General features: G+C 46.3%; 1 protein-coding gene across 2 annotated transcripts in view; it reads right to left on the minus strand.

Annotated features, from left to right (window-relative positions):
* YRDC (yrdC N6-threonylcarbamoyltransferase domain containing) overlaps positions 1-13,074 on the minus strand; it is a 151,434-nt gene that overhangs the window by 96,116 nt on the left and 42,244 nt on the right. For both annotated transcript variants that reach the window (XR_011279574.1, XM_069622656.1), the window contains exon 3: positions 3,048-3,162. Coding sequence is in view for 1 of the 2 variants with exons in the window: in XM_069622656.1 (XP_069478757.1) it covers positions 3,048-3,162 (115 nt within the window). In the remaining variant the exon portion in view is untranslated. The remainder of the gene's footprint in view (positions 1-3,047; positions 3,163-13,074) is intronic.

Here is a 13,074-nt window from a genome sequence, read left to right on the forward strand (position 1 = left end):
ATGCCTTTCACATGCTTTATGCGATTTACAATGACTTGCAGCTGATCACTCCACATCACTCCTGAGGCCTCACCCCCCCCTGCCGGCTAATTTAAGAGTCATGTGAAATGCCTGCCTGTCCTCCAGAGTCTGTGTGAATCCATGCTTTAGTGGCCAAACTTTGCGTTTCTTTTTCTGAAACTGCTCTCCACTTCCTCGGCATTTCAGGAGTGGGGCTCACTCCAGTAGGTAGTTTGTTGACCACCTTGTTTAGAGGCAAGTCCCTCTCTGCAGCGATACAGGATCGACATGGGGCTTCAAGCAGCTCCAGTCACCAGTTACCCTCACTCAGCCGATACATTCAGTCACAGGGGAACTTCCCAAGTTGAAGAGTGGTTACTTGCTGGGGTTCGATCATTATCTAACCACAGCAATAAGGGACCTCCATTTTCATTTGGATCAACATATCGACACAGTGACTATATGGTTAACTGTAACTGTCACAGTCCATAGCACCTCAACACCCTTCCTTGCCAACGTCTTGAAGGGGGGTTTGTGGAGGGGGGGGGGGTGAACTCAACACATACACTCGTCCAATCTTGCAAATTAAAACAATGGAACACTGGAAATCAGTAGATTTGGATTAAAAAAATAAAAGGCATTCAGCATGCCATCTCCTAACAATGTACTATTTACAAAGCACAAGATGGTCCACCCTTCAGCTTTGATGCGCTGTCAGTAACAGATGTCACAAAGAATGCGTGTGACCACCTGGATTCGATTTGCAGCTTGCACGTAGATCTTAGCAGTCAGTAGTTCAAGTGCAGTTATCATATAAGCTTACTAACTTGCATTACCAGCCACCCACTGGTTCATCTCTTACGTACAAACGCTGTTTGAGTCAAATAAAATTGATTGGGTGGCGACAAATAACTGTACAGCAGCGGAATTCACAACTTATTTTATTGTTCGGTTTTGTGAAGCAACATCATTGCATAGAAGGCATTGATGGCAAATGTATGGTCAACGAAAAGGAGAATAAATGGTGTCATTCTCTACAGGAATAAGAAAGACGAGCCAGAGGGTTTGTGTTACACTTGGAGGTTTCAATGGTTTACACTCGTTCCGTGTGGTTAGTGATGGATAACAGGTAGGCAATATTCACCCAATGGAGTCCCACCGGAACCACCGATGTGGAAAAGCCCTAGGTTCGGGGTCCAGTTTTAACACAACTACTAGGCGCAAGGGAGCACTTTTGAAGTCAGAGGGACATGTGCTCGTTTCTCTGTACCAAAGGAAAGACAGACTGATGCCTTCCCTAGAAATGGCAGTGTCTTTGCGGGGGAGGTTTAGCACGCTCAGTAATCCTCTTGTTCTAAAATGGCAATCCCTACTGCGATGCAGTTTTCAGATCCTGCATGGGGAATGCCCATTAAAAACATGCCAGCTTTTTGTATTTAGTAGTTTGGTGAAGCAACAGAATGCCAAACGAATGTCTTGGAAGAAGATATTGAGAAAGAAATCCAGATTTCTTCAGAAGAAGAGTTGGAGCTTTAGGATGGTAAGTGTAGCTGGAAGAGACGCGTGGTTCCTGATAACCTGGACATTGCAGTATACATTGTACTTCACCTATATGGTGTTCCAAAGAGGAAAACAGAGTCTGTCACTTTGGAACAGTGGGATAGTGAGAAGCCCATGTTCTTGGGATTCGTAAGCGTGATCCAGACAGAACATATTTAGCTTATTTAAGCAACAATACCTCAATCCAGGGGCTGTACAGTGTGGAACTAGCCCAAGTTTTTATGAGGGTCTATGGGACATTACCACAGGCTTTACCAGGTGGAGCAGGATATTATTGCCTTTAGCACCACAGAGATGCACAATGGTGACTGAAAAGAATTTGTGTGCAAAATAAGGTACCGAGTGCAGTACGTGACCCGTTGGTTACCACACAAAAAAAATATCCAAGATGGCCACCGCGGAAAAGGAAGTCGGGGCACGATGTGCAGCTCCTCTTCCATGGATATGGCTGCCGTGACATCAAGCCAGAGCGGAGCAAATGAAGTGGTGGCGCGGGGCTTTTTGGGCGAGACAGCAGGAGGAGCGGGATGTGTTTGAACTGGGAAGGGGATGGGAGGATTGTGGCAGGACAGCAAAACGGGCACAGACGCCCACAGAAACTGTGCAGCTTGCAGGCTTGGATGAGTAGGTATTCTGAGCGAGACGGTTGGCTCACGCACCAATCCCGGGTATTAATGACAGTGCACCGTCATACAGGGGTTGGCTGGCGAGAGTCTTTAGTAATTTCGGCAACAATTCAAGAAACATTGATGTCTTTTTGGAGTCAATTGGTTAGGTCATATTGTTCCTTCATTTGAAGCAAGACAGACGGACACATTTGCTGGCAATTCAGGGTACAGTTCATTGTTTGCGAGAAGTATTAAATGCATGTTTCTTTTTTTTTTTTAAATGGCAGTTATTACTACTGTTTCGGGATCAGATTTGCCAAGAAATTGCCTCATTCTCTGGATAGCTCGGTCTATGTATGAATGCTTTGGATTTATAGAGTGCAAACCTTGCTGGGAAGCAACATAGCGCTGTACATGTCAGATCAGACGCACCTTTACACCTTTTCCTTATAGTGTCTGTCTGCAAACATTGTACCCATTTCCCATTGGTTAATAACCAGCTAGCAACTAGGTAGAAAGTCTGTACATTTGCTGCCTGCCACGACTGCCGTAAATAGTTTTTAAAAGCCTGAAATCCCTGCCCTTGAACACGCCTCGAGGTGAGCTAGCACATAAACAAGCAGCTTTGCAGAATCGGAGAAGTTAGATAAATCAATGGCTTCTTTTTACGGCTTGCAATCAAACTGCCATTAGGGGTGTTGATTACAGATGCTTCTGGGCTTGCAGCGGGGAGTACACAGAAAAAAGTTTCAGGCCTACAGGATTGAGAAATGTAGAAGACATTACATAGGCTAGAAGAACACATTTTCCTTCTGTGCTCAAGGTAACCCCCCTCCGTCGTCGACAAATAGAAGCGGATTCATCTCAACCAGTACTCACCGAAGTGAAAGGGTTCAAGTCGGGGTTCAGGGCATCCGAGCGCTCAAAGACGAGTGTGACTGGACCCGGCAGTAGATCCTGCAGCAGCTGGTCGGGAACCCCCACATGGCAGTACCTGGAAGGACAGCAAGGGCGAGTATGAGCATTGGCGTGGAAGTGCAGAAGAGTCTAATGGGGCAACAGTCCTGCATCATTAGCTCCATGTCCCCTGCCTATTATCCTCACCCTTTTACTAACTAAAGGCATGGCGTGTGAGTGTGGGATATATACATATGCGAGAAATAGGTTTTTTAGGCTGCAGCACCCAATCCACTCAAAATGATTAGGTCTGCAGTTCCAGAGCTGAACGTACTGTAGGCATTGTATCATGATATAATCTGTCAAAAGGTACATTGACACGTCATGTGATGCCACAGCCTGAACAACAGAGAACATCTCATAACATGAATATATGTATGTTAGCAAAATGTAGAATGGGTTTTGCCCACACAAACCTGTTCAACTTGCTTATGAAGGTATTGTAGCAGGTATTACGGCATAAATAGATATCCACACATACCGTTCATATGTAAAGATTTTGCAGAAGGCGGAATCACAGAGAGTGGGTGCAGAGTTCTTCACCCAGTGATGCAAGGTTGAGATATTAATAGGTACCGAGCATCGCCCTTAAGGCTACAGGTTTGCACCTACAGCCTCAAAATACGTTTTGGAAGTGCATTAAACGGTGCACTAGCTGGTGCAGCCCAAAACACGTTCTTACAATCGCTATTAGCCAGCATAATCTCGGACCAGCACACACTATAAACATTACGCCATTCTCTAAAATAGACGCTATTGCCAATAAAAGAGCTGACACTATAGGCTTTAGAATTGATCAAGGACTGAAGGACCTGAACAGATAATTAAACCACTTGAATTTTCAATGAGAAGGGAAGCACATTATAGGGTACACTGGCAAAATATCACAAGACCCACCAGATTCCTACAGGATGAAGGTCTAAGGATCAAGATTTCACTTTAACCAACTTTGTGCAAAGATACTTCTTACATTGTAAAATACTGGTATCAGATTTTAAATAAATGTGCTCTAGATTGATAAATACCAATCATAGAAGAAATAGCTAACCCCCTACACAAACTGGATTAACATGATAAAAACATAATTTGGGTGTGTTTATGAGTCAACAGGAACTTCTGTCTACCTTAGAGAATATTAACACCAAATTGGACCAATGTTAAAAATAATAATAATAATTATAATATATATATTTTTTTGGGGGGGGGGGACTAAAAAGGCTTGCAAGTTACATAGGGGTACACTTGATACAGTGTTGAGAGGTTGTCAGAAGCAGGAGTCGGACACGAAGTTGGCCTGGTTCAAGAAACTGATTTAAACACAAAATAAAGGCCTAACTCTCCCTAACACTTTCGGGATTCCCACATTTAAGAAATAACCTCGGGTGCACTTCGTCAGAATGTCCATATAACTAATAAACCTGTCCCGTCCAAAACTACTGATCTAACCCCATCACAAGTAAATAGAAACATAACAAAATAGAACCCCTAGCAGGATGGCTCCCTCCTCCTAGTACTAAAAGAGTTTCTTTGTGGAGGTCCAACAGTTCAAGTGCAGAAAGGCGACGAGGAGAATGCCTCCCTTCTCCTGGTAAATAAGTCTCTTCCCAAGTTCAACCAACACTTTACATCAACTCTTGCCACAACTCCTACCGAAGTTAGCCTATCTGGCCCTAGGCTTTCAAAAGCCTAGGGCCATACAGGCTAACTTCGGTTCACGGCTAAGAAAGTACCCACTTGCCCCTTTACAATTCTACTTGATACATAGTTACGGACAACGTACCTCATGACAGTTCATGTAGTAAGAGTACTTGAGAAACACTTGTGTACAGGCGCGTTATAAATGACTCATATCAGATCATATATCATATACTCATATTGTTCTAGGCCAAGGCACACCCCTGCATACATTTCCCTGGAATTGATGCTTCGTGCCTCAGACTTTCCCCAGGTACGTGCGCTCTCGATCAGTGCAGGTTCAGACATTGGGCCTCATTACGAACATGGCGGTAGCTGTGACTGTATGGCAGGCACGGCTACCGCCATGCACGCTACCGGCACCGCCTCGCGTGATTGGGCAATAACCGTCCCATTACGAGATGAAGGGGCCGGTAATTGCCCATTCGCGGGAGGCGGTAATGCCGGGTTCCCGATTCCCCATTCTGCCCCATGGGGCAGAATTGGGGGGGGGGGGGGGTCGAGAGCATGGTTGCACCAGCACCGTTTATAACAGTGCCGGTGCAATCACGAGTTCTGCTTGCGGGTGTCGCACAGCCCGCCAGGGCTGCCAGGAACCCGCGAGAGAAACTCGGAATAAGGCGGTACGGTATGGATGGTGCTGGTGCCATACCGACACCGTCCATACCATACCAACAGGGTCGTAATGAGGCCCATTCTCTCTACATTTTTCTAGGTAGTGTGGCCTCCTTTGAGTGATTGAATCACAGCTTGACCACATTACGGTAAGCCACACCACCTGCTGTGCATCCCCACAGTTTCTGGGTCCAGAGCACACTAAGAAGGTCAGTTAACAGACCACGCCTTCTCTCCATCTGGGCAGTTCCAAGTAGACAGTCACATTCGCATGTCTTCCCATAACTTCCCATCCTCATTTCCCAGCATATGTTTATATGCACGGTCCGCCTGTCATAATGGTCCTGAACAAGGCCACACCACGTGCTGTGCGTCACAACAGTTAAAAGGCCCAGGACACTGTAAGAAGGCGAGTTAACAGCCCATGCATTCTCTCCATCTGGGCAGTTCCAGGTACACAGAGTCACATTCCCTTGTCTTCCCATACCTTCACATCTTCATTTCCCATCATATGTTTTTATGCGGGGGTCGCCTGTCTTAACGGTCCTGAAGAAGGCAGCCGATTTCTGATTTCTGCAACCACGCTTTGGCCACTGGCTCTTTCCCCTCCTCCCTCAAGGACTCCACTGTGCGCCCACTATTGAAAAAGCCTTCAGCAGGCCATAACCGTCCATCCAACTACCACCCTATTTCAATCACCCCTGTTCTGGGGAAACTGCTGGAGAAGCTGGCCTTGCCCCAAGTCAACTCGCACTCTGAACTTGTCGGTGATCTCCACGATCCATCAATCTGGATTCAGAGCATCCAGAGTCATGGAAACTACTCTTCAGAACACCCATAAGAACAGCTCACATCCCTGGACTCCAACTCCCTGGCGGTCCTCATTCTACTTGATCTCTCCTCTGCCTTTGATACCGTAAACCATTCCATCCTCATACAAAGGCTCCATGATACACTTGGTATCTCGGAACGGGCACTGGAATGGCTGACCTCTTTCCTAACTGACCGATCTTCCCATATTATCCTGAGCACCTTCTCCTCTCCTACTTCCTTCTCCACCTGTGGTGTCCCCTAGGGATCTATCCTCTCCCCCTGGCCCTTTAACATCTACCTTGCTCAGCTGGAACGCCTCATCTCCTCCCCCCCCCCCCCCACTTCCAGTGTTTTGCAGATGACACTCCACTCTTTTTCAGACTTCCTGCTGATTCACTCGCACCTTCCTTCATCCCAGACTGCTTGTCTGCCACCCAGGATTGGTGCGCTTCCAATGACCTATGCCTCAATGCCAGCAAAACTGAAATTCCTTCCTATTGGGCCCCCTGCTCCCTCCTTCTTCCCTTCTCTCTGGCCTCCCACGTTGGGCTCTCACTCGCTCCTCCTTCTGAAGCCAGAAACCTTGAAGTCATCTTTGATCCTTCCTACCTAACACTCAGGACATTGCCAAGAAGATCGACTTCCAACTCTTCCTTCTCAAAGGAATTCTCCCATTTCCCACCTTCCCCCAGAAGCTCAATGTTTCCCGAGCCCTGGTTCTCTCTAGGCAACAGTCTCCCCTTAAATCTACCTTCTTCCACTCTGCGACCCCTTCAGCTAATCCAGAATAGAGCAGCGAGATTTATCCTTGGCCTTAAACCCAGGGACCGCATCTCTCCTGCCCCAAAAACCCTCCACTGGCTCCCGGTTGCTGCACAGATCACATTCAAATCCCTCTGCATCAGCCACAAGGCTGTCTGGGGCCGGGTGCCACCCTATCTGCAACTCTCTCCAATCAAATGCTCACCTTCTAGACCTCTACGCTCCTCTGGCACCAACTCAGTGTGTAAGGCGTTTCGCTAAACAGAGAGCAGAAGGCTGCTTTCCCTCCTCTGGAACAGCCTACCAGCCCCCACTGTGTCTTGACCAGGACCATTTGAAGTTCTGAAAACACCTCAAGACTCTCCTCTTTTCCTCTTCCTTCCCTTCTTCCTTCCTCTGCTAATCCCACAGTTGCTGTGAGTGGTGTCTTGGGCCCTTATGCATCCCCTGGGCCTCTGACCATTCACGCCAATCCCCCCAGCATCTGTCCTCTTTCAGCACTTGCATCGGCACACCCTCTGCACTGGAGATTCACACTTTCCACCTAACACCTAGCCACATAACACTTACCATACCTTGCACTTCCTCTGCGGCTCACCCTCGAGCACGGACATCACAGCACCTACCCCACTGCCTCCTTCCTTCCTGCACTTCCACGTTCTGAAAACTCACAAGGCATTGTAGGGACGGCTTTCCTTCCCCCCATCCTGTGTTCCCACCCTGCTGCCCTGTGGGCGCTTTGAAACAGAATGCATTTCCTGTATAAGCGCCTAACAAGCAAGGAAACAAATTTAAAAAAAATTCAGCCGAAACTTCTTATTCCAGCTCTGTGACCTTCTTAGGTTCATATTTATACCCAATCCATCCAGTGGAGACAGACCTCGAGCATAGGAGCATCACCTGAATAATCACAGGAGATGCAGTGTTTATGTAAAATGTCATACGTTATAGTGGATGTTATATGTTATACATGGTCCTATGTATTTTGAGAATGTATTGGAATGCCTGGTTGTACAAACTGATGAGTATTCTTGCACATAAACACATTGAGAGTAGGTCTATACATTAAGTGTGAGACTCAGGCAACATGTGATTGATCTGCTAAGATGTATAAGGTGCACACCAATATGTAGGAAAACGGCTGTGGCCTTTTATTGATTCATTCAGATATGTATTATGAATCTAGAAATTAATTGAGAGGTTTTGCGCACTGTTAGTGATTGCAAATTGCTACTGTGGATGATGCACAATGTCAATTTGCTCAATAATTCAGAAGGTTTGCATAGAAGTTTGGAAGTTCTTTACACATTGTATTTTGCACAAAGGCATTTCTCTTGTTAGAATGTGGAGTTGAAAACCAACCAGCGTCCACACCCTTAGTTATACTGCAATTAGTTTTGTATGCTTTTAGTTATTCTGTTATTTTTTAATTCGTTATAAAAACATGGAACCGCTGAAACATAATTATTATGAGCAAATACAGGGGGTATGCTGGCTCCCATCGAAGTTCCAAAACTGCAGAATGTATTGATCCTGAAAATAGAAAAAGTTGTTTGGAAGAAGCGACATCAAACCCAGTCCTAGAATATTTGGGGAAAGTGTTGGATAGTGCATTTAAATAAAATAATGAAAATATCGAAAACATTGTCGTTATTTTTTCATTCGTTATAAAGACCATACTGTGCATAGAATAACTACGTCCATAATAAAAATGATGTTGCAAGTGGGAACAATTGTTAGGTTCTAATACCCTTAGAAAGAGCCAAAGATCTTCCAAATGATTGCCTGTAGATGTATGATCGGCTGCAGCCAATCTGCATAAGATCCAGCAGAGGTTGCAGCCTGTGTAAGACACTGCTACCATAAACTGCACCCACCACCTACAAAAGGCTGCCTCTTCTAAGCAGCAACAGTGGGCAAAATGACCCTGACTTATAAAAAGGTATAAGCCCTAGAACGGGTGAAGAAACTTGTTTAAGTAAAAGGTACCTAGAATTGATGTAACCTGGACATTTTAAAGCATGTCTGAGAATCAAATAGTCAATGCACTAAATCTTTGGACGTGGGGCGGGCCGTTTCCCTGCTGTTTATGCTGCCGTTTGTGCTGCTGGAAGATGCGGTGTAGGATCGGCTGTGTAATCTGCTACTGCAGCTAATTTCCACTGCACATCGCACATTTAACTTTTATTTACCTGCCCAGTGATGTCCGGAGTCATCCTTTACTCGTATTCATAAGAGACAGTCCGTGAATTACCTTCAGTCTGGACTTCCTGCCACAGTTAGCTTTGTCTCCTATGTTCTATTGCACTTGCATTTTGGAGTCGCCGCTTCCCAATGATCAGGAAAACGTTTTTAACTAGGCTTTGAGTTCGCTCCAGTTCAGTGGTTGCTATCGAATGTCTGGATCATCTTGATGTTAGTGGATGCCATTGAAGGATAACAATGCCAGCGTTTTTGTGTGAATACATTGAAGGATTGTTGACAGGATAAGCAGGAGATGGGGATTTGTGGTGCGGTGGGGGGAGGGGGGGGGAGGCGAAGAGGGGAATAACTCTTCAATTGAGCCAGGCGTTCTCCAGGCCGGTTCCTCTAGCTTATTTCTTTTGGAGGGTGAGGGGGCGGGACTAAATCCGATTTCCACCGTTGAGGGGAACAAGAGACTGTTCAAACCATCAAGTATGTGAACGTTCTCATTACTGAGATTAAAGATCTCCTGGAGGACAGTGACGCTATTGAATCCGTGGGCCACCATACTGCCCATTCATCATTGGAGGTCTGTGTCCAACCGAAGTCTAACTGTGCTGTAAACTCACACTCCCTGGAGCTAAACGACGTTACTAATGAGACCATTGAGACATAGGTTTTGACACAGACAGACTTTTGTTTTGGACTTATTGACATAGACTCTACTAAGATTTCTTTAGGCAGGAAAATACCACCAGAACATAGTTAGGTGTTACACCATCCTGATAATCAATAAAGCTTGGTTTAGAAATATACCTTTGTTGTCTGTATCATCTCTCTTGATACCATGCCTGTCTCACAGTATGGAATTGACTTGGTAGTGTCTCTCCCAGGGGTTATTCACCCAAGAACAGGTCATTGGGCTGTGTTCGTGCTGGTAGAGAGATTCCCAGACCCCCCTTTGTTTTGCATACATTAACTTTGGGTCTCACCCTAAGTTACCAGGGCGATCCAGACGTGTACCCCTTGCTCACTGTTCTTAGAGAGGCCTGGCTTCACCTCACTGATGATGCCCAACAAGGCTGAAACACGTGTATGGGGTTGCTGTTGGTACTCTTGTTCAGAGGAGAATTGCCTAGTATTTCGGTGCTGGACAACCCCTGGGCAGGACAAAGAGTGATATGCAGGGAAATTTCTTCTCTGTGAAAGGGACAGTGAGCTAAAGACTTGGTAGAGTCTCTCCCAGGGGTTATTCACCCAAGAACAGGTCATTGGGCTGTGTTCGTGCTGGTAGAGAGATTCCCAGACCCCCCTTTGTTTTGCATGCAATTGTTGTAGACGCACATACTATAAAGTTTGTACAAATTTAAAATATAGATAAAAGAATTACTAAAGGACAATGTGGCTTGGATTTATGTATTTATTAAAGAAAAAAAAAAATAAAAAAAAAATAAAAGTGTTTATACTATTGTAAATATTTACACAAACATAAACTGCCTGTACATAAAATTACAAATAATCTAAACCTATTTCAAAAGGTTTACAAGATTTAAACTTATGCGAACATACAATTACATCCTTTTCAAACAATTGTATGCTTTACGGACAAAGTTAAGGAAAAAAAAAAAATCTGTGGTATACTTAGCTTTAAATACACATGGTAATATGGAATCTTTAGGAGTCAGTCATGCTATTGAAAGCACACTTAGTTTTGAATTAACGGAGTGCGACAAAAATGGCAAGAACATGTTGATTCACAAGTGTCACAGTGTTTGGCATGGTTAAAAGCAAATAAAACATGAAAATATAAAAGAACAGATTAATTTTAACATTGAAGAAGTAACTAAAAAAAAACAGGCACAATTTGAAATGGTTGAACTACAAAAAAGAAAATGTATATGAATAATATATAATCCACTCTTTATATTCAAACCAAGGGATAAATGATTCAATGTAATTATTTCAAATGAGACAAGCAACAGGCATATTAGTAAGCGAGTGGGACAACTACGTAGAAGAAAGATGCTTTGCTGAACTGTTCCTAACAGGAGAGGGTGGAAGATGAGATGACAGGGCAATACACATATCTGCTTCAGAATATAGAACAAGTCATATGTATTCAACAGACCCCTGGGGGGCGTGGCTACGAGAGCCATGTAAGAGGACGCGTTCCAGCGGAGCTCCCGTGATCCTGCATTGATCCGGGCAAATTGGTGCGTTTGACGACTTATAGAACACTGATGCCATGCAAGCCAGCGTGTGAAAGTGCAACCTATGCACTGTGATCGGTTGGTGGACATAGAGGACTCTACGGCGAAGATAGGGGAAGAATAAGTCGGGCGGCGTTGAAGACAAAGAGCGACCCCAAAATGGCCGACACAAGCCCGAGACGGAATTGAACGGGGTCGTGAGAGGGCAGGGTGTGGCCGGAGCATAGCGCACTCACTCTCTACTCGGAAAGACCAGCACGTCCCTAGAACCATGGCAAACAAGACAGTGCGGCCCAAGGCGAAGCAGCCAACATTGGACGACTTCGCCAAGACATCTCCGAGCCCGGACGCCAGCAAGACCAAGGAGACATCGACCGAGGCTGGCAAAGTGCCTCAGAGCTCTAACCAGGAGGTACTGGCGGCAATAGCGGATCTGCGGGCAGCCTGGGAATCAAAATTGGAACTGGCCGTCTCCGAATTGAAATCGGCCCTGGACCTCAAAGTTGGGGAGGTCCAGGAAGATGTTAATCTACTGAGGCAAGACGTTAGGACTCTGGCGGAGCGTACAGAGTCCCTCGAAAAAGAAGTCGGCCCAAATACTGCGGACTGTGCCACCCATAAAGCGAAGCTGCACGCCCTGATCCAAAGGGTGGGCAACTTGGAGAGCAGGGCAGAGGAGGCAGAAGGACGAGCTCGTCGCAATAATATCCGGATCGTGGGCCTACCGGAGGGGACAGAGGGCCGCGACCCTACTGACTTTGTGGAAACCATGCTCCTGCAAGAGATCCCCGGAGGGGCCTTGTCCCAAGGCTTCGCGGTGGAAAGGGCGCATAGAGCCCTAACGAGAAGGCCTCCTCCAGGAAACCCTCCTCGGCCCATCATCGCCAAAATTCTCAATTATCGGGACCGAGAAAGAATTTTGGAGCACTTTCGGAAAGGGGGCACCATCAAGAGGGGCGCCGCAAACATCACGGCATATCCGGACTATACCTTGGCTGTCCAGCGGAGCCGCATGAACTTTGGGTCTGTGAAACGGAGGCTGAGGGAAGCGGGGTATAAATATATGTTGCTCTACCCTGCAAAATTAAAGATCATACAAGCGCATAAAACTTTATTTTTTGAGACCCCGGAGGAAGCCATGGAGTGGCTCGACGCGCAGGGATGCCCCCAGGAATCGCCGGGCCAGCCCAAGAAGAATTCGGAGGAGCTGCAGAAGGTGTAAGACGGCGTTGCAAGATGGCATGACTCATAGACTATGGGACTTGATTATAGTCGTTTTGGAACCTTCGGTATGAAGGTCAGTTGATATTTGCAACATGTGAGTTTACTACCGAACGGGAGACCCGTGGGGCGATACTCTTCCCCATGATAGACCTAGTTAGGTGGCCATTAGGGCGACCTCACCCTACTGGGCTCTGCGCACTGATTAGTGACCGCGGAACTAGATGTGGGGGTGCCTGAGCTCGGTTGTTGAAGCTGGGCAACAGTTGGGATGTGTGGTGTTGGGGGGTGGGTGGGTGGGGAAGGGGAGTTGTGGTTTGTTTGAGTGTATAGTTAGTTTGGGAAGGAGCTTATATGTGGGGTGGCTGCAACGGGACGCCCTCCGCGCCATGCGAGCTGTGGGAGGCTCCTGCAACTGGGGTCGGAAGATGTACAATTGCCATGGGAGA

The sequence above is a fragment of the Ambystoma mexicanum genome, chromosome 11, assembly GCF_040938575.1.
Source record: "Ambystoma mexicanum isolate Mex_15411 chromosome 11, UKY_AmexF1_1, whole genome shotgun sequence".
NCBI classification, from domain to species: Eukaryota; Metazoa; Chordata; class Amphibia; order Caudata; family Ambystomatidae; genus Ambystoma; species Ambystoma mexicanum.